The sequence below is a fragment of the Leucopleurus acutus genome (genome assembly GCF_964270905.1).
Source record: "Leucopleurus acutus genome assembly, chromosome: 4".
In the NCBI taxonomy this organism is placed as follows: Eukaryota; Metazoa; Chordata; class Mammalia; order Artiodactyla; family Delphinidae; genus Leucopleurus; species Leucopleurus acutus.
The window spans coordinates 33370519-33393138 of NC_139146.1; the positions used below are offsets into that span (position 1 = coordinate 33370519).

At 34.5% G+C, this 22620-nt stretch overlaps 1 protein-coding gene across 2 annotated transcripts in view; it reads left to right on the top strand.

Annotated features, from left to right (window-relative positions):
- The window catches only part of TBCK (TBC1 domain containing kinase), a 231941-nt gene that overhangs the window by 177930 nt on the left and 31391 nt on the right, over nt 1-22620 (top strand). For both annotated transcript variants that reach the window (XM_082838412.1, XM_082838411.1), the window contains one exon: nt 18823-18998. In XM_082838412.1, the coding sequence (XP_082694538.1) occupies nt 18823-18998 (176 nt within the window). The remainder of the gene's footprint in view (nt 1-18822; nt 18999-22620) is intronic.

Consider the following 22620-nt stretch of genomic DNA (forward strand, 5'->3'; position numbering starts at 1 on the left):
TTAAAACAGAGTCCCTCAAGTCCAGAGTTAGCATATAAACTTCCTTTCCTACAGTCTATCAGTTCCAAGTTGGGGGTGTACTTTAATTCAATGCACCAGAAAACTGTTTTGGCAGATGGAAATAATGTATCAGGAAGGGATAAAAACATGTATTGAAATTGTTTGGAAAGGTAGGCTGAACCAAAATCTCAAATCCTTTGCTAAATGAAAGAGTATAAATAAATAAATGTAACAAAATAACTCAAGGGTAATTCTTTATTTCCAGGTCAGGAATATGTAAATTAATGGTGTGCGTTTATTGCTTTTTCTCATTGACCCTTCATGTTTTTTCTCATTTAAAAAATCTAATTGTTTCACTGCAGCAGTCTGAAGCTTGAAACATTTACATATTACATATCTTGTTATATTTTTAAACATTTACTACTATCCTTTTTTTGTGAAGTATGAGAAATCAAAATTCACAGTTGCATATTAAAGATCTGTCTTCCTCTGAGTGTTAGAAATCCCTGGGTCTTATGCTAAATCATCAAATTAGTAAATGCCACTTTTCTGAATGTAGATACTTCAGTGTGCATCATCTGTTCTGAATGGAGCAGTGCCTTCTTAATACAGCAAGTGAAACAAGGGCAGAAAAAATGCAGAGCCAGACAAGAATCAAATAACGACTGAATGAGCACTAGCTTTCTAGAGTGTAATGTATTGAGAACAATTTTGTGGGGCGGAGGTAGGGGCTAGATCTTGGGAAGGAAAAGTCATGTTTAGAAGTTTGGGGTAGGAGGGTATTGGGGATGGAGTTCTTGATGGAAAACAAAAAAGAAGAAAATAAATAAGAATTCTTGTCATCTTTGGTGAAAATAATAATTGTCATGATTTAGGGTAGAGAATCCTACTTAGAATTGGCCCAAGCCAGCAGCTGGACTGTTCTGAGACATGGCACACTTCCCTACAGACATCAGGGCGAGGCTTTGACACACATTAGCATATCTGCATTGCAGTCGATAGGAAGGTTATGCTGGTGACAGTTTTTATTCCTTTGCAGGCTGATTTAGTTCAGTATTGATTTGAGACAGCTCCAATAGCAGTGTTTTTTCATGGGTACGTCTATAGAATATATTTTCATCATGAAGAGTAATAGGCACAGATAGCACAATTCCAACCTGCTAATGAATATCTGGGGTCTTCCACTGAGATCTTTCTTATGCAACCTCAAAGTTCAGGGATGTCATTTCAGGTATCAATGACATTCCATGGCATTTAAAGAGAAATGGATTCTGGCACAATTCTGCAGAAGGGCTAGCAACAACAGACACACATGTTATATACAGGATTCAGTGAATCTAATGATTTTCACAATCCCAGGCTATAAATGTCCTGTTTTTTTCAGCCATTCTCCCAGGATATCCTATAAAATATGCAAAATAAATAAACAAGCCTTGTTATATGAGAAATAAATCTACTACTAAAAATTCAGTTTGTTAACCCAATTTGTACAGGTGCTAACACAGAACTTAACAAATAAAGATACATAATGAAAAAAGAAAAGGCAGCTTTTATCTGCAGCATTCTCACATCTCCTAGAGAATCATGGCTAAAGGTTATTTCTTTCTTCATTTCCCACAAAAGCCAAAATGAGCAACTAAACTGGAATTATTTCAAAATATGTCTATCTGAATTATAGATTATTATTAAATTCTACAGAAATTAAATAAAACAAACACTAGCAATGAATAGATAAGAGTCCTGATAGGCTTGATTTAATTAATATATTTTAAACTTTTACACTTATCAAATAGATATTTGAATTAGTTTAAGATTAATAAAGTGTTTTCTTGAACAAACTAAATGGTTTCCACTGATTCATATACTCTCTTATGGAAAACTAGATTCCCACGTGTACTTATATCCATTTCCAAATCCTGTTTTCAGTTATATTCATCTGTTTCAGTTTCTTTTCTAGTACCAAGAGGTTATTAAAATTATAATTATATGTCATACATTTGGCACTATGTTTCTATGTGAATTGTAGAATTGGCTTGTCTTTTTCCTTCCTCCCCTGAAAAAAAAAGCCATTTTGGTATTTATATTGTGATTAAATTAAATGTATAAATAAGTAGAAAAAATTGATATACAATATGGAGAGTTTATTTTTTCCAAAAGCAGTGTATGCGTTTCTGTTTATCCATATCTTTTAGTTCTTCTGTGGCATTTTAAAGGTTTCTCACGTATTTCTTATTAACATTATTACTATTTTAACCTTTCTGTTGCCATTATTAGTGCGATATTTTATTTCATTATATTTTTCAGCTGGTTATATATACAGAAAGACTGTTGGCTTTACAAACAGTTTGATATAGTGGCAAAGAACACGGACTAGAATTTTTGAACCCCAGCTCTGCCACACCAGCTACGTGACCTGTTTCCTTGTCCATAAAATAGAGATAATAATATTATATACTTCATAGGATTATCGTATTAGTTAATATATTCAGAACACTGCAGCACATAGTAAACACTAAGTTTTCACAGTTGTCATCATTATCACCATCATTTATCTGAGAAGCTAGTACCAGCTTCTGACTTTTTAATCTATTAGTCATTTGTTGGTTAATTCTTGATTATATATAGTATTCTTACCATTTATAGCATTATTATCATTTCAATTAAAGTAGCTTCATGTGTTTTAACCAATAGATTTATCATCTGGTTTTACAACAGAATATCTATTTTATTTTTTTCTATAAAAAATACTTTTGGATACATTGAAATGTCTGTCAATGTGGCAAGAAATGCCAAAGAAAATTTTTAAAATTTTATTACAGTATATAATTGTTGAAATATATCTGTACATTTTATAGTTACTATAATATTTTAAAGGTTTACTATACCACAAGAAATATTGCCTGTAACTCCTTTATCAAATATTTTTCCTTTTCTTCAATTACTTTTTTATTGCATATTAAGTTGTATTAAGCCTTTGAAATACTTTCATTTTCAATAAGAAAATTTTTTTAAGAAATGGGTACTAACCAATTTAACATCATGGAAATGATCCATTAGATTTATCAGTTTATATTCTATAAATTGTGTGTTATAAACCTAAAGTACATCTTGATGATCTCTGGCTTTAGCCTGGTTGTGACATATACATAGCCTTTCTGATCTCATTAAAATCAGAATCTCTTGATTTATGTGAGAGAAGTTTGAAATACAGCTGAGTATATTATTAACATTGAAACTTCTGTATCTATATTCTTATAAGACAATTCTTATAAGAATTGTCTGGAATGGTTTGTTGTTTGTTACAATAAATGATTAGAGATTAGAGACAAGTGAGTATCCTTCAATTTTAAAGTCTTTCTTCACAACTAAAATTTTGAATTTCCCTTTGCTTTAGGTATCTCGATTATATATCGGATAACAGTGGTTGGCTGATACATGATATTAGCTGATCATTCCACCAGATATTAGTCATGGTAATAACAGTTAATACCACAAGCACATTAGAGATCTCACCAGCCTTGTCCTTTGTACAGCGATAAGGACGAGAGAGGTAGATCTCTAGACTTTCTCCCATCAGGATTTACTGAAGCTTCCAGCCAGAGAGTATTTTGGTTGTTTACTTGACTTTGGTTATATAGTGAGGGGAGTGATGGGGGAATTTCCCAAGTGACAAGGAACACATGAACAAAAATTTCCTATTATGTATAAGGAAGAGAATAAGAGTGAGAGAGAAGGGTGATGAAGTCAGTAACCCAGTTCAATTAAAGGCTGTACCTTGGAAAGGTAGAATTTGAGATGAGAATATCAGTTTGACTAAAATACCTCGTAGTCACCAGCTGGTTCTACTTCCTGCATTTCTGCTGCCATTGAAAGCTGACCGTAAAGTTCTATGTGAAATAGCAGCTCTGTCGCATTCCAGAAGGAAGGTATCGCAAGTTCTACCTTTTGGGAGCTCAGCTGAATGGAGCCGCTCTCATGTTTAACATTTCCATCTTGTTTACCTCAAACCAGGAAATCTGTCAGGTTCTGGTTTTATATGGAAAATTATTTCCAGAATCTTTTAGAAAATCGTATAGAGTAGCACCAGCACCACCACTCCCCCCAACACGTTGCCATGTTGACCCTGTTTTTGATCCTTAAATCACTATGAGAATTCTTCACTTACCGCCTCCATTTCTTCCACCCTCACTTCAAACCACTTTAAACTATGAAATGTTTCCCAGCTACTTGTCTTTGAAAGGCATAAGTTCTTATTGATCCAAGTTTATATAAGCATGTCATGCTTTATGAATAATACTTTACTAAGCCTCACAATTAGAATCATTCCTGAATCTCTTTAAGTAGAAACTCCTGTGGTGTCATTAAATATTATGTGTAGGTTTCTAACTTTTGTCCTAAGAGGTAAGCAAGAGTTTTGTAACCTATTAACAGTTGAAAATCAATCAGAAAAAAATGTCATAGAATTCTAAAGCTAAAACAAACGTAAGATATCTGATCCTGCCCCTTCACTTTATACGTGAGAAAACTGAGGCCCAGAGAGATGAAATATCTTAAAATATCCATATTTTATATCAAAGAGAAAATTACTTTCTTTACAGAAATTTAGCTTACACACAATTTTTCAGGAGCACGTCTGTGAAAATTTTAGCATAAAATCCCTAATCACTGAAAAAATTCTATCTCCATTCCTCTTTGTGTTTCATATTCATGTACAGTATCTCTTTTATTTGAGGGAGAAAAATATTCTGTCTAGTATGACAGCTGTATTACACAGCTTCCAGAGCATGACAGTTTTATTTCAGACTCCATTTCAGATGCTATATTTCTATATCTTAGAAATAGTAACCTTTCCTATTTTCCCTAAAAACAAGGAGAAATGAAAATACTATAATGCCATTTAAACAATTTATTGTTTTAAATATAGGGATAAAAATAGCTTTGCAGATTGATAAAGTTTTTGACGATAGTTTTTTTTTGTTAAAATTCCTTTGAGAATGGTAGTTAATGTCTGCCTGTGCCATCTGCAAAAGCCTGTCCCTCCTCATACGTGAGCTAGAAATATCTAGCACTGAGAAAGCAGAGCCTATTGTAGACATGGGGGAAAACAAGAATTCATATTGCTCTAAAAAATCTCAACTTTATGTATTCTAAGCCTTGTTAATAGTTTACATAGTTTAAGATTTTCTCAGCAGTGTATATCTGTGCCTAACAAAATTAACATTTTTTCTTCAAAAATTGTTGATTATTTCTCATCACTTAAACTGCAGTTTTTATGTGGATAATTCCAAAAATATGATCCTCTAGCCATGACTTCTCCCAAACACCAGTTTATGTCTCCAACTGCATTTCAACACTTCAACTTGGTAGACCCTAGGCACCCTCAATTTTATACATCTAAATCAGAACTTGTCTTCGCCTTATCTACTGTCTGTCACTGTTACTACCTTCTTTTCTCCCTTAATCACCCATGTTCAAAACATAAAAGCCATCATTTACTCATCCCTGTCCTTTATCTTCCATATATTTTCTTACAATGCCTCTCATATATTCTTCCCCTTTATCAATACACCCAATTTTACTGAATAGCTACTGAGTTCCAGGCTCTCTGCTAGGTAGTAGAAGTATAAAAACAAACAACTCCTAGTCCCTGCTTTCAAGGAGCTCATGGTGTATTTATTGGAAGAGACCAGTATCAGTATGGAACAGGGGTTGTAAACCTGAGACACTCTGGTTACATACTTGTAAACTAAACTTTTAAAAATTCTTTCAAAATGAAAATAGCAACCTGACTGAAATTTCTGCCTTGTTCGTAGCAGGATGAATTGAAACAAATGTGGAAAGGATTTTAAATGAGAAAGGCTTTATTCAGCATACCTCCTAGAGGTAGAACCGAAGCCCTAGAAGTAGAATCAGAACACCTTCCCCGTGTGTTTGATAGAGTTGCTTCACACAAAATATGCATGCACAGCCCCACTTCTTTACTTGGCAAACTCCTCTTCATCCTTTTATTTTATTTTATTTTATTTTTTTTGCGGTACGCGGGCTTCTCACTGTTATGGCCTCTCCCACTGCAGAGCACAGGCTCGGGACGCGCAGGCCCAGCAGCCATGGCTCACGGGCCCAGCCGCTCCGCAGCATGTGGGATCCTCCCAGACCGGGGCACGAACCCGTGTCCCTTGCATCGGCAGGCGGACTGTCAACCACTGCGCCACCAGGGAAGCCCCTCTTCATCCTTTTAATCTCAACTCAAATGTTACCTTTTTAAAGAAGTGTTCCCAAACTGTACACTTTCTCCTGGCAGATGAACCACTCCTTCTTCTGTATCATGACAGAAACCAAGTTGCAGTGAGTTCCGGAGTGAATGAAAAGAGAGTGGAGATGAGAAAGTAGAGGGCTAGTAGCTAGGGAAGTACTTGCCCCTTGGAGAGTAGTTTTATTATTTAGTTTTCATTCTTTATGTTTATCTTTGACTATGAATGGGAGAGAATTGGATGTATTTGTAGGCCTAGGAAAAATATGTAGGCCAATACAAAACTGTATTTGTAGGCCAGGGGAATGACTGAAGGAAAAAAGAAGGTAATGAGTAGAGCAAAGCTCTCGATTTCCAGTATCATCACTTAATCTAAATCTTCATAAAATTCACTTTCTAACAAGTCTTTCTGCCTATCATTTTTCCCATCTCTAATTCATCCTTCAAGATATGGCCAAATTAATCTTAAGATACTGCTGTTAACATGTGACACATTCCTCCAAAAATCTTATATCCTTGAGCTTCTCTGTCTTTCAGAGCCCTCATGATCTGTCCCCTACCTACTTCATTCAATACTGTTTCCCTCTAATTCCCAGGATGATGCTCAGCTCAGTAAGACTAGTCTCTTCATTGTCTTTTTCATACCCATTGACTCTAAGTTCTATAAGAACAAGTATCTTTGTTTTGTTCATTAATGTATCCCAAGCACATTGCATGGTACCTAGTAGGTGCTCAGTAATTATTTATGGACCATTTCCATGCTCATTCACACTTCAGAACTCTTACAATTACCTACTTGTGCAACACTCTTCTTCCTCTTTTCTTTTATTTATTTATTTATTTATTTATTTATGGCTGTCTTGGGTCTTCGGCTGCGCATGGGCTTTCTCTAGTTGCAGCTAACGGGCTACTCTTCATTGCAGTGTGTGGGCTTCTCATTGCAGTGGCTTCTGTTGTTGTGGAGCACGGGCTCTAGGAACGCAGGCTTCAGTAGTTGCAGCACGTGGGCTCAGTAGTTGTGGCTCACGGGCTCTAGAGCACAGGCTCAGTGGTTGTGGCACATGGGCTTAGTTGCTCCGCGGCATGTGAGATCTTCCAGACCAGGGATAGAACCCGTGTCCCCTGCATTGGCAGGTGGATTCTTAACCACTGCGCCACCAGGGAAGTCCCCTTCCTTTCTATTTTTCTAAACCTTACTGATATTTCCTGACTGAAATACTAGTTCCTCCACCTATATTTTGCTAACTACTTCTCCCCATATTGTGTTTATTCCTTTCCCTGTATTCTTATAGTATGTAGCTGTGATTCCATACATGGAATCTTATAAGAGAAGCAGTGTAATGATGTGGTTAAGAGCTCAGACTCCAGAGCCAGACTAAATTTGAATCCTGGCTCTGTTACTTACTGATTATATGGCCTTTGTTAAGTTATTTAACCTTTCTCTGCCCTAATTTCCTCCTCTATAAAATGATCAAAATAATAAAACCTACCTCATAGAATTGTTGCAACACTGAAATAAGCTCATATATGTCAAGTGCTTGTCATAGTGACCAGCACATAGTTAGTACCATATAAGTGTTCTCTGTTATTATTGTATAGTTTTATTATTGCATTTTTTTGTATTTGATATCATTTATTACCTTAATACTTTGAAAACTCAAGGCCCACATACACACACACACATATATATATTATTGCTTTTATGTTAGTCTTTTCTTTCCAACCAAGTTAGGGACTCTTTGAGGTGGAAATGATATTTTGTCTCTCTCAAGATGGCCAGCACAAAGCTGCTGGATTAAATATTTGTTGATTGGTGATTTATTAAAAATTTAGACTATAATAAGACTACTTTACCATGAAATTCAAGCTGCTTCATTTGGGATGTGATTTTTAATAACAACTTATTTTATATAAAGATCTACAGTCTACCAAACATTTTTACACGTATTATATCAATTGATCCTCACAGTAACTTTGTGAGGTAAGTGTCATCATTCTCGCAATACAGCTTAGAAATGTAAGGTCAGAGAAGGTAAGCATCTTACCACCCTCTCTCTCAGCACTGCCAGAGGTATAGGACAGATTATTAAGTCTCCTTACTTCTTGCCTGCTCAGATAGGTATAGGACAGATTATTAAGTCTTCTGTGTAAACAGGCATTCTACTACAAAATAGAATGTCAGCCACCCCTTCTTTCAGGTATGCCCGAATCTCTACAAATGATTGTCTTGGGCACTCCCCATCACTTGCCTTATGCGGGGGGGGGAGTGATTTGAGTGTCCAGAAACACCCACTCCTCTACCCTGCAGGATGAGAACAGAAGGGCATTTTATCTTGAACAAAGGGGATGCTGGGATGTTAGTTGGAAGTAGTAGAATAATTTCTGTCCCTTCTCAGCCCTGGGGAAGACATTGGTGGCTTTTGTTGGCAGTTTCTATTATTTGGTAGCACATTAGAACCTCTTTGTTTCAACCTAGGGACAACATCATTCAGCATCCTGTTACACATGCATGCATTTATTTATCAAACATTTCAGCACCTTCTCTGGGCAAGACCCTCTCATCTCTTGCTATGAGAGATACAAAAGAAATCTAAGAAATTTAAGCTATTGATATACCTGGCTCTTTGTTGTCATCAGCATGTTTATATTGATCCAGTCTCTCTCCTAGAAACATGATATGTCACTTGAAAAGATCTTTGAGTAGAGTTTTGCTTTTATAAGTTGTCCTAAAGAGTGTTTATTTTCATCGTGTTGAAACATACATTATTTAATACATGATTAGTCCTGTGATGCTTCCTGCCTTATAAACATGCCTACTTTTGCTTTTCATGCTTTCTGATTTATATTTCCACCTTTCTTTTAGAAGATTATCTTTAGTATTATGGGTGGTGTTCCAATTCCAATTACTCGGTGAAATTTAATAGTCTTTCTAAGTGTTTTTGCCCAAAATTAAGGTAGATCTCTCTATATATGAAATGTATGCAATGTGTGTCACTTCCTGTGCTGCCTTATTTTAGGTTCTAGAATTATAAAGTAGATATTTAATAAACGTTACTTTGCTTCCAAAGTGAAGAGATTTTAAAATGACTCAAAGAACCAGTACTGTAGACATTATGAGGTCATCCTGTCCCTGAGAAAATCCCTCAAAAGCTTTAAGAAACGATCAAATCTACCATGTATCTTCTGAAAGCAGCACTCCTGGCCTCATTTATACCCAGGTACTATAAATATCTTTTGGAATCCTTAATTTCCAAGTGGCTTTAGAGAGGGTAATTATTTATATTAAGATTTTATCCCTCTTTCTCACCCTCCCCCTAAACACACACACACACACTCACAAACACACACACACAAAATAGCATAATATATGACAGTTGCTTCCTTCCATAATGAAGGGTGTTTGTTGTTTTGTTTTTAACCTTCTAATATACATTATGAGTATGATCACATATAGAGCTGTTTCTGAGTGCAGGATCAAAATATATTACTCTTAAAGGAAACACAATTCTTGCTAAGAAAAATATCAGCCATTTAAGGCAGTAATCTGCTAAGTAATTTCTACTATCTTATGTTAAACAAGGAAAACTTTATAATTATTTAGTGATGATAATGTAATTTACATTTGTGTTGGTAGAAGTTTGGAAAAGTATATTAAATATTCTTCCACATAGCCAACAGGCCCTTTTCTCTAAATTCTTCATACATCTGATGAAGAGGTAGATAAACATCAGTTTATTCAAATATTTCTTCATGCAAAAAACAGAGTAGTCCTTACCAATGAAACATTCCAGTGAGCTTCAAATTTTTTATTCAATTGTCTATATTAGCTTTTGTGTGTCTCTTTTCTGAACTTGAATGCATGAAAGCCTGCCCTACTTGCTGATCCTTTTTTTTTAATCATTTTAAAACTTATCAAAATTTAAGAATAATAGTGATTTTATTGTTTTTCTTTAACATCTCTATATGTTTTCTAGTGCCAGATCTGATTACCTGCAATGGTGAATATAGCCATGAGTTCTTATTTGTGAAGCCTTTTTATATTGCTGTAAATATTTGAAAAGAATTGTCTTCAGACAGATTAGATTCATAGTTATGAAGTATTTAAGAGAAGTATATAATAGTGCTGGTTGAAAGCAATCATATTTTTATAAACGTTTAAATTTTTAAAAACAGCTCATGCTTAATTATTAAAATTTAAGAACAGAAAATCACTAAGAAAAAAAACCACATTAATTCCACTGACTCAAAGATTACCACTTTTACCATTTCTATGCATCATTCTTATATATATGAAAATATATGTATACACACATGCATGTGCTTACACACACACTCACATAGTCACTATGATATACATCACCAAGCTGGTATCTTGGTGAATTTATTGTTTTATAGGGTCTTCTTCCCCTTGATAATATATCCTGAATATTTCCTCTACTAAGTAGTATTTTTCTAAAATATGATTTTAATGGGTGAATGATATTTCTTTATATGAATTCATTGTTACTTATCCTATCACCTTTTATCATGCATTGACATTATTTCCAGTTTTTCATAATTTAAGAAAAACTATGTTTGATAAATATTTTTCCATACTACTTTGTACAATCTGTGATTATGTCCATGGAACAAATTTCCTAAAAGAAATTTCTATTGCATGCATATTTGAAAGTTTTTAATGCATATTACTGATTTTTTCTCCAGAAAGTTTATGTTGATTCACACATCTAAAACATGTGTATTTTATTTTACTTATTGATTTTTACTGAAGTATAGTTGATTTACAATGTTTTGTTAATTACTAGGTACAGCAAAGTGATTCAGTTATACATATATATACATTCTTTTTTTTAATATTCTTTTCCATTATGGTTTATCATAGGATATTGAATATAGTTCTCTGTGCTATACAGTAGGACCTTGTTGTTTATCCATTCTATATATAAAAGCTTACATCTACTAATTCCAACCTCCCAATCCATCCGTCTCCCAAACCCCTCCCCCTTGGCAACCACCAGTCTGTTCTCCATGTCTGTGATTCTGTTTCTGTTTCATCGATAGGTTCATTTGTGTCATAGTTTAGATTCCACATATAAGTGATATCATATGGTCTTTGTCTTTCTCCTTCTGACTTCACTTAGTATGAGAACCTCTAGTTGTTTGTATGTTGCTGCAAATGGCATTATTTTGTTCTTTTTTATGGCTGAGAAGTATTCCATTGTATATATATACCACATCTTCTTTATCCATTCATCTGTTGATGGACATTTAGGTTGTTTCCATGTCTTGGCTATTGCGAATAGTGCTGCTATGAACATAGGGGTGCATGTATCTTTTTGAATTATAGTTTTGTCCAGATATATGCCCAGGAGTGGGATTGCTGGATCATATGGTAGCTCTGTTTTTAGTTTTTTGAGGAACCTCCATACCGTTTTCCACAGTGGCTGTACCAACTTACATTCCCACCAACAGTGTAGAAGGGTTCCCTTTTCTCCACACCCTCTCCAACGTTTGTTATTTGTAGACTTTTTAATGATGGCCATTCTGACCAATGTGAGGTGGTGCCTTATCGTAGTTTTGATTTGCATTTCTCAAATAATTAACAATGTTGAGCATCTTTTCATGTGCCTTAAAATGCATGTTTTATAGTTCTTCCCTACACGCTTACTGTCAGAGTTTAACCAACAGCAAAAGATTGTAACCTCAAATTAGGATAATTCAAGAATGGTTATAATAATTACAGAGATAATAATTACAAAGGTATAATAGTTACAAAGATAATCGTGGAATGTTGGTGAAAACATAAGAGATAATGCAGTAAATTATGAACATTAGCGACAGCCCTGTTACCACCTAAAGGCCAAAAGGAATCAGGGAGAAAGAGGTTATCAGAACATGAAAAAGGAGAAGCAGGTAGAGAAAGCCATCTTGAGAGGAACAGTGACCTTTGGTCAACAAACATAGCCAGGCCAAGGTGACTTTTCGAGTAGGGAACCAGGGGAATATATATCCTGACCTTACTCTCCCTATTGTCTGTACCACCTTAAAAACCAGAGGACCGAGGGTCCCTCTTGTAGTTGCAAATAGAATCTTCCGCCCAGCAGAGAACGAGGCAGGAGCCAATGGAGAGTGAATCTGGAGGGACAAAGAAAAGATATCACAGAACACTTACCTACTTTTTCTATTTCTATGATTGTATATACGTTTTTCTAATATTTCTATGATTGAGGTAAAAAAGTTTTCTTTACCTATGTGTGTTTATTTTGCCAAGTATATGTATACATCTCCCCTCGCTTCATTTTAACTAAGCAGATTTTTTTTCTTATTGGTTTGTCTTATTGATTAAAATAGTTCTTTATATAATAAGGGCATCTTAAAAATTTTTTCATGTATATTTCTCTTCTTTAAGAGTTCAGCTTTTTCCGTATGCTTAAAAATAATTTTAGTCATCAATACTTATTCTTTTGTGAGTCCAGATTTTACACATAATTTTTTGTTCCACTTATAAATCATTTTGCTTTGTAGTATAAGATAGAAACGTGATTTTATTTTATTCTAGGTAATAAATGATGCCAACACTATATCCTAAATAATATACCCTTTCCCCCAGTGATTTGATATGGAATCCTATTGTTTTACCAAATATTTATATGTATTGGAGTCTGTTTCTGTGCATCCCATTATGTCCTGTTTGTCTTCTAGTCTATTCTGGTGCAATATCATGTGGTATTATTTTATACAGTTTTAACATATTACAATGTATTTTATTATTTTTCAACATTTTCTTGACATTCTCACCTATTTAGTCAAATGAACTTTAGAACTTATGTTTCAAAATCAAAAAGAAAGATCCTTTTAGAGTTTTGATTAAATTGTAATATATTAATACATTGTTCTGAGGAAAAATAAAGATATTGTAATACTGAATCTTTCTTTCCAGATAGCATTTTATGTCTCTCAAGTTTTTCAAATGCCCATCACAAAACTCTTTCATTTTCTTCAAATTCTCTTATTTCTAAGTATTTTGTTTTGGAGGAATATTTTGATATTGTGATTGAAAGCTTTTGCTCCTTGTGTTTTCTTACTGGCTGCTGCTGCTGTAGAGAAAAGCTAATGATTTTGTTGTATGTATGTTGTAACTAAAACCGTACCAAATTCTTACCAGTTTTATTGGATTTTCCTCTGATTATTCTAGATTTTCTAAGAAGACTATTGTCTAAGAAATATATATTTTTTCCAATATTTACACTCAGTATTTAATTTTCTTATTATCTCCACAGCAACTTTCATAACAATAAAAATAATAATGCTGATAGCTACAATATTATTTCTCCATTTTTATTTTAATAAGTCTGCCTCTGTGGTTCATCATTAATTAGAATGTCAAATATTTGAGATAAAGAACATCTGCCTTAATGAAATCTTTCATCGTTCTAATTAACTTGCCTTCTGATATGTGTTTACCATGAGTTTTTCTAAAATTGGGAATAAATGTGAAGTTTTATCACATATGGCTTTGTGTCACTTACAGTGATGATTACATACTTCATATCCTTTGACTAAAGGTGATGAATTATTTTTAAAATTGTCCTAATATTGAACCGTCCTTCATTCCTGGAATATGCCCTACTTTGTCATAGTATGCCATTCTTTTAAATTGCTACTGCATTCAGTTTTCTAGTTTTGAGATTTTTTTAACAATCTATATTCTTAAGGAATATTGGGGGGTGGTGTTTAATGCTATCTTTGTTAGATTTAAGAATTAGGTTATGGTCACTTCATAAAATAACCTTTCAATGTTTTCTTTGCCTTGGAACAGTTACAAGATAGAATTGCTTCAGGAAAAAAATGTGTTTGGCACCTTTCTTTAAAGTAATCATTTAAAAACTTAAAAATTTTACCTGTATTTGCAAAGTCTATTCAGTTTTTCTGTGACTTTTGAATACACACACACACATATCAGTTCTCTTCAGCTCTACTTAGGCCTATGGATATTTAGGTCTATTCAGATTTTATATTCTTTTGGGAATATTTGGAATCAATTTTTTTTATTTTTTTAAATATTTTTACATGCTTATATTCTTTCTCATTTATAGATAATTAGAAAGGAAGGAAGGAAGGAAGGAAAGAAGGAAGGAAGGAAGGAAGGACGATATATAAAGAAAATATATAGAGAAAGGAAAAATATAAAAATATGTTTGTTTATATTTTTCTCATTTCTTATCATGCACACATTTCACATACAGGTTTTCCAATTTTATTGATATTCCCCAAAGTTTCAACTCTATTTTTTTTATCTATTTTTTCCTTCATTCATATTTTTATTATCACTAAATTATTTTGCCTACTTTCCTAGGGATAGTTTTTTGTGTGTGTTTATTTTTTTGCCATCTTTATGTACACCTAACTTCTTTCAATTAATTAGAGTACATTTTGTAAGCTTCTATGGTAGCAACTGTCATCTTCAATTTTTCAGTTGAGGAAAGGAGAGATGGCTGTGAGAAATTATTGAGGCAGATATAGATTTCAGTGTTCTTGATTAACCATTACAGTGCCCAGAGGCTAGAGAGAATCTTATGATTTGCCATCCCTGAAGAGTCTGTCTAGTAATCCAGACATAACAATAGACTCTGTAATGTTATTTAATCATATTTTTATTCACTCATTCATTCATTAAATATCTATTAAGTTTTTTTGGTTCCAGATCTTGTGCTATCTTTTGGAGATACAAATATGAAAAGACACAGAACCTGCATTCAAGGATGTTGTAAGTCAAGGGGAGAAACAGATAATGTATTACAAGTATAGTAATTACTATGATGGAGGTATATACATGTTGTTTGGGAAACATATACATAGCACAAAGTTACTCAGGAAAAGTAATAGAAGACTTAGAAAAACCATTTTATTCATTTATATTCAGCAAATATATTTTAATATCTTTTATGTGTCAGATAATTTGCTGAGACCTGGGGAAGACATAGGCATAAAAGTCATTTTCCTTATCCTTGAGGAGCTCTCAGTCTAGTGGGAAGTAAATAATCCTATTATAATAAAGATGTATACCTGATACCTATGCAGACACAGAAGAAAAACTAGGTAAGACTGCCAGGAGTCAAAAAGACTTTCTTTACAGAGAAAATAGTATTTGAGCTGATACTTGTAAGGTGAGCAGGGATTTATTAGATGGACAAAGTGCGGCATTCTAAGCAGAGGGAACAATGTGGGCAAAGGTGACGCAGTGGTATAAAAAGGCAAATAGTCTGCTAATGCCAAAGTACGTGGTACAAGGTGGTAAGGGATGAGAAAACAAGGTGAAAGATAACAAACATTGGGCTTCCCTGGTGGCGCAGTGGTTGAGAGTCCGCCTGCCGATGCAGGGGACGCGGGTTCGTGCCCTGGTCCAGGAGGATCCCACATGCCACGGAGCGGCTGGGCCCATGAGCCATGGCCACTGAGCCTATGCGTCCGGAGCCTGTGCTCCGCAACGGGAGAGGCCACGACAGTAAGAGGCCTGCGTACCGCAAAAAAAAAAAAAAAAAAAAAAGATAACAAACATTTATTGAACTCTGACAGTGTGTCAGACACTATTCTAAATATTTTATATAGATTAACATTTAATTCTTACAGCAGCCTAGGCGGATTCAGATAAATGCTGTTATCCCACTTTATAGATGAAGAAATTGGGCAGAGCAGTTAAATATCATGTCCAAAGTCACACACTGATGAGTGGGCAGCCAAGATTTGAGTCCTGGTAGTCTGACTCCAAAGCCTATGGTCTCCTGCCTATTATAGACAGAGACCAATTTGTAAAAGGCTTTATATTCTATACCAAGGAATTTGGATTTCACTCCATCAGTGTCTAGAAGCTATGGAGGTGTATTTAATTATAAAATTTACATGATGAGATTTTTATTTTAATTCATGGCATTTGACATATGGATTAGAAGGGATAACTTTAAATGAAGAGCGAAGCAGAGAAAAAAGGAGGCAGCAAGAGGGGCAAACAGCTTCTACAGTCCATGTAAGGGATGATGAAAGCCCTGAGATAGAGCAGTGAATCAGGCAACAGATTCAAGTGTTATTCTGGTGGAATTTGGGGATATGTTTGATGGAAATGAGGAATAAGGAAGAATGAAGAATCTACGATGATTTTCAGATTTCTGTCCTGGGTAACTAGATTGAAGTTAGTGCCAGGACCCATGACAGAAAATATGGGAAGAGTTTTCTAGATACTGGCTCTGTATTCTCATAGTTAATATGCCAGGCATGCAAGGATTTTTAAGTACCCGCAAATCAGTCAGTGTGATATACCACATTAACAAATTAAAGAATAAAAACCATATGATTATCTCAGTAGATGCAGAAAAAGCTTTTGAAGCATAAAAAAGTTTCCATTTATGATAAAAACTCTCCAGAAAGCAGGCATAGAGGGAAAATACCTCAGCATAATAGAGGCCATATATGACAAGCCCACAACTAACATCATACTCAATGGTAAAAAGCTAAAAGCATTTCCTCTAAGACCAGGAATGAGACAAGGATGCCCACTCTCACCACTTTTATTCAACATAGTATTGGAAGTCCTAGTCACAGAATCAGACAAAAAGAGATGAAAGGAATCAAAATTAGAAAGGAAGAAGTAAAGCTGTCACTGTTTGCAGATGACATGATGCTATACGTAGAAAATCCTAAAGACACCACCAGAAAACTAGTAGAGCTCATGATGAATTAGGTAAAGTTGCAGGATACAAAATTAATATATAAAAATCTATTGCATTTCTATATACTAACAATGAACTATCAGAAAGAGAAATTAAGGAAACAATCCCATTTACCATCGAATCAAAAAGAATAAAATACCTAGGAATAAACCTACCTAAGGAGGTAAAAGACCTGTACTTGGAAAACTATAAGACACTGATGAAAGAAATTGAAGATGACACAAACAGATGGAAAGATATACCATGTTCTTGGATTGGAAGAATTACTATTGTTTAAACAATCATATTACCCAAGGCAATACACAGATTCAATGCAATCGCTATCAAAATACCAATGACATTTTTCACAGAGCTAGAATAAATTTTAAAATTTGTATGAAAACACAAAAGACCCCAAATAACCAAAACAATCTTGAGAAAGAAAAACAGAACTGGAGGAATCATGCTCCCTAACTTGAGATTATACTGCAAAGCTACAGTAATCAAAACTGGTGCTTGCACAAAAACAGACACATAGATCAATGGAACAGAATAGAGAGCCCAGAAATATACCCGCACACCTATAGTCAGTAAATCTACTACAAAGGAGGCAAGAATGTACTATGGACAAAAAGTCTCTTCAATAAGTGGTGCTGGGAAAACTGGACAGCTACATGTAAAAAAATGAAATTAGAACATTTTCTAATACCATATACCAAAAAAAAGTCTACCATTTCAGACTCCAGGTACCATGACAAAGTCATTCTCCCAGTAGTTTAATGAACACAGTAAAATACCTGTCTTGTTACCAGGTTTGGATTTTTGCTTGCTTGGTTAGCATTATCAGTAACACATCCAGATAGCCCTTTCAGAAAGCTCACTCTACTGAAAGATAATTTTTATCAGTAATGTTGCTAAATAAATTCTGACTCTAGGTTAAAAATAGAATATTAATTTTTTTAAAAAGTCATTCTCATACCAATTGGTTTCTGATGTTTGGATATCTAAGTTTAATATAATTGTATGTACAGGTTCTTGGGCAGAAATGATAAATGATAATTATATGTACAGCTTCTTGGGCAGACATTTTCAGAGCTGTTCTATAGTTATTCTAAATTCTTGTCCATTGTCAATAAACAAAGTTCCATGAATTTGAAACCCGAGTCACACAGGAAAATACTGATGTCAGTGATACTAAATAAGACGTAAATTGTATAGAGGAAGTTTTACTTTTATGCCCCTAAGTGGATATTGTATAATGAATAGTAAAATTGCATATAAAACTGTCTAATAAAAGGAAAGCTAGATTCTGTATTTTTATAATTTTTTTTTAAAAAAGCAAAGTGGTATAATTTGTCCAAAATATAACTTACTAATCTACTGAAGTTAATTTGCAGAGGAACATGCTTGCAACATATTAAAGTTCTTTGCTGATACACACAAAAAATTTCAGAAAGTTATGAATTTGTCAGTGACTCCTCTCTCCTTCTGTTCTTACCATTTCACAAGGCAATCGGTCTTTCCTTTGAAAAAACTCCTCACATATGATGCATTTGATTAGAACCAACACCAAGGTCAAATCTTTCTTAAATCAGTCAGTTCTGCCTCATCTCTTTCTATCACATTTGAGCCAGGAACTTGTAATGAAGCAAAAGAATAATGCTTTCCTATATGTGTGACTAATAAAAAAGTAAACATCAGTGGTAGGGAATACAGTTACACAGTACACTGCTAAAATGAGATACAGTTTCCTGTTCTCCCATATGCTATAGTAATTGATATAAAAAACCTGAAGATATTCTGTACTGGCTATAGTTTGTCTCTCTATAATGTTCTCAATGTTTGTGTTATTTGTGCATTTTTTTTCAGTCAAGAGAATCCATTCCATTAAATGACCTAAAGTCAGAAGTATCACCCCGGATTTCAGCAGAGGACCTGATTGACTTGTGTGAGCTTACAGTGACAGGCCACTTCAAAACACCCACCAAGAAGACAAAGTCCAGTAAACCAAAGCTCCTGGTAGTTGACATCCGGAATAGTGAAGAGTATCCTTTACGCCTGAGGTTTTAAAGGGTGGTACTGCTTCATTCACATTGCTTCCTTTTAACTTAAAGGGCATGTGATAGGAAAAATGAACATAGTTGGGATTCCTCTGAATTCAGATAGCTAAATAACTCTCAAACTGGTTGCCAGAACAGACTTGCATAATGTTTCATAAGATAACATTACATACCAGAAACCTTAAAATATTTCCCAGACAACACCAGAATAGTGGGCTGTTTTCTTGGTTTTTGTGTTTCACTGCTGTATATTGCTGTTCTTGTGGGAATCCTTCCTGGTATAGATAAAACTTTAGCAAAGATGAAGCGTAAGTATTTACTTTGTCTACCTCATAGCCTAGAGAGGAAAGTGAGCCAGATCTCAACACTGAACTTTTATTTATTATAATTTTCAAAATATTGGCTTATAGAGAACATGTTAAAGTATTTTCCACTGACATTTTAATATTAAGTGTACCATAACTTCTGGTGGTTTTGCTTGGCATTAAAGTATGAAAAGTTACAAAATAGTAATAGTTCAGTCTTTCTCCTTATATTTTCATCATCTGTCAGATTTTTGTAAAGCATGCCTTGGTGCTCTATACTCTAGAATCTAGGTAAATGATTTTCAGATATTTTTTGAACCAGGTAACTCCCTTTTAAAATAAAATCTTTCTTAAAAACTCAATATATAAAATATAAATGTAGAAATTTTTTACAATTAATTTTCTTCATAAGTTGGTGGGAAGTGAGACTAAAGTAGGCAAAGGCAGCTTATAGAGAATGTTGCATAACATGCTAAGAAGTTTGGGTTTTATTCCATAGGCTGTGAGAATATTAGAGAATTTTCATCAGGTAAGTGGCATGCTCAGATTTGTGTTTTAGAGAGATTAATGCAGTGGGAAGAAGGATGAGAATGGAGGTAATGGTGCAGGCAAGACTAGAAGGATTGAATCGCCCAAAGATTTGATGTGCATAAATATTCCTTCATATTTGCAGTCACAGAGAGTGAGATCTCTAGCTTCACACTGAAATAACCTAGTTTTACTAGGCCCTTTGGGTTGGTCTCTGTGCTGGAGAAAATCCAGGAAAATGACTTCTGTTGCTGTTTCTTTCGTTTTTTCTCATACTGTATTTTGACAAAAGAGAATTCTATATCATGGCACTTACAAGTATTGATAAGTAGTGGTGCCACTAGCTAGGAAGGCCAGGAGGCATTTAGCGTATTTGCAGCTGCCACTAGTTACTCTAGGTTTGGCTCAATTCTGAAATCTGTTTACTCAACAAATATGTTAGATGTATTCTAGATACTGTATTAAGCATTGTAAGAGTTTCATAGATGAGATAAATAGAGATCCTTCCTATAAATTATTTAAAGTCTTGGTGGAAGTCAGGTACATTAGTATGTTTTATTTAAAATCAAATTGCTGTCATGAGAGATATACAGATACTGTGGGAAGGGAAAATTTCATGGGGAAAACTCTCAAAACATGGGTAATACTTGAACACTCAAAAATATGGAGAAAAGCTATTTAGGCAGAGAAAAAGACAGGAGCTAGGCAGAACATGTACTGGAAACAGCATGTAATTCAGTTTGGCTGGGATTGAAGTAAATAGTTTAGTTCTATTCATAAGGGCTGAACTGAGAAATTTGGGCTTTGTCTTATAGGCAGCCATGGAAGGTTTCTCAGCATGGATGTGATAATCAGAGCTGTGTTTCAAAATTTTTAATGTAACATCGTGAATAAAATGGATTTCCAAGGGAAAAGGTGAGAGTTGGAGAAAACAGCTACTGCGATAGTCTAAGCTCAAGGTAGTGAGTGTCTGAAATAGGCAAGTGAAAATGGGACTAGAGATAGGAGAATGCTATTTATTAGTACACTACAGTTGAATATTGCCACTATTGAGATGACAAAAATGAGGTTTTAGACTGACTGGGGACGGTGGTGCTGTTCAAGGAAAGCAACAATAGATTTAGCAAGAAAAAATGATATCTAAAGATATAATTTTTATAACAGTTAATGCTATTTAGTTATATAATAGGAAACTTTTGGCTTTTGATATATTAATATTAAAGGTATAACATTTACTTTGAGCTCTTTAACACTAATTATAATTAGCTAACATAGCAAACAGACAAGACAACATAAAAGTACGCATACCTTCAGAAGTGGTCTGGTAAGATACTAGTATGCTTTGTATAGAGGTATGATGTCACTAAATGAGAAATGCTGTGCTCTTTTTTTTTTTTTTTTTTTTTTTTTACGGTATGCGGGCCTCTCACTGTTGTGGCCTCTCCCATTGCGGAGCACAGGCTCCGGACGCGCAGGCTCAGCGACCATGGCTCACGGGCCCAGCCGCTCCGCGGCATGTGGGATCCTCCCGGACCGGGGCACGAACCCATGTCCCCTGCATCGGCAGGCGTCCGCCTGCCTCTCAACCACTGCGCCACCAGGAAAGCCCAGCTGTGCTCTTTTAGGATTTAAAAAACATGAGATTATTTCTGTGTTGAATTTTGAGCCATTAAATATTTTAAAGGAATTTTAAAATCTTTTAGTAAAGTGAAGAATTTTTTCTGGAATATGAACATTTACCTATGTAATTTACCTATATGGTGTACCTATGTTGTTCTTAGAACTGATATATTTTTCTATCTGCTTGATTAAAGTATGATGCATCTACTTGTCATACTTTTATATAGACTGACTTATGAATACAGGAAAGTCTTCGTATCTTAGAAACCTACAAGATAATGCATATCATCCTTACCTGTTAATATTGTTCTAATAAACCAACTCTTTTTATCACAAAAAAAAATTAAGGTACAAACACCTGACTTGGTGACTCTTATAATAACTAGATGCTTTTTTGGTTTTTTTATAGCTACTATTATTCCATGGAAGAGATTTCATTGTAATTACTGCTGACTTCTTTAATCATGTCTTGTATCTTTTAATTCCTTCAAAGACATCATCAAAAATCCTAATAGCAAAAATGTCTTATAAACATTGAAAGGTAAAAAGCTAGTGTGTGTGCCATTGTTTTTTATTGTGGTTTTTGCCAAAACCAATCTGAAAATTATGGTGGACATTTTTATAAGTACACTGTCAAGATGTATATATGATTGAGACTAATTACCACATAAATACTTGGGCTTCTATTGCCTTAATACTCTCTAAACTGGGTATTTTGAAGCTGAAGCTTTTTAAGTTTACAGTATAGTGTCTGTCTGTTGGGTAGTGCACTCACTATAGAACCTCTTTAAGTGTGGGTATTGTTTACCCCATGCCTGTGTTTATGCTGGCAAGCGCTGGCTTTTCTAAATGCAAAAGGCAAATGCAAAGAGTCCAAATTTTTGTCTAGAATATGAGGAAAGCAATGAAGTAACAGTCGTAATCCTAAAATATATATTGTTGCATGTTCGTCTCTAATACTACCTTATTATTAAGAACATATACATACTTGTCTTCCACTGCAGTACAAGGAAGTAAAACTTCCGTCCTTAGAACATGGAGAAAGTGCTTATCTCAGTGTATTCTGTATCATTTTGCTCTTCTTGCCATGTTTTGCCCAGGATTAATCAGAGTCACTATATGTCAGAAATCAACTTCTGTTTTACTTTACGTAT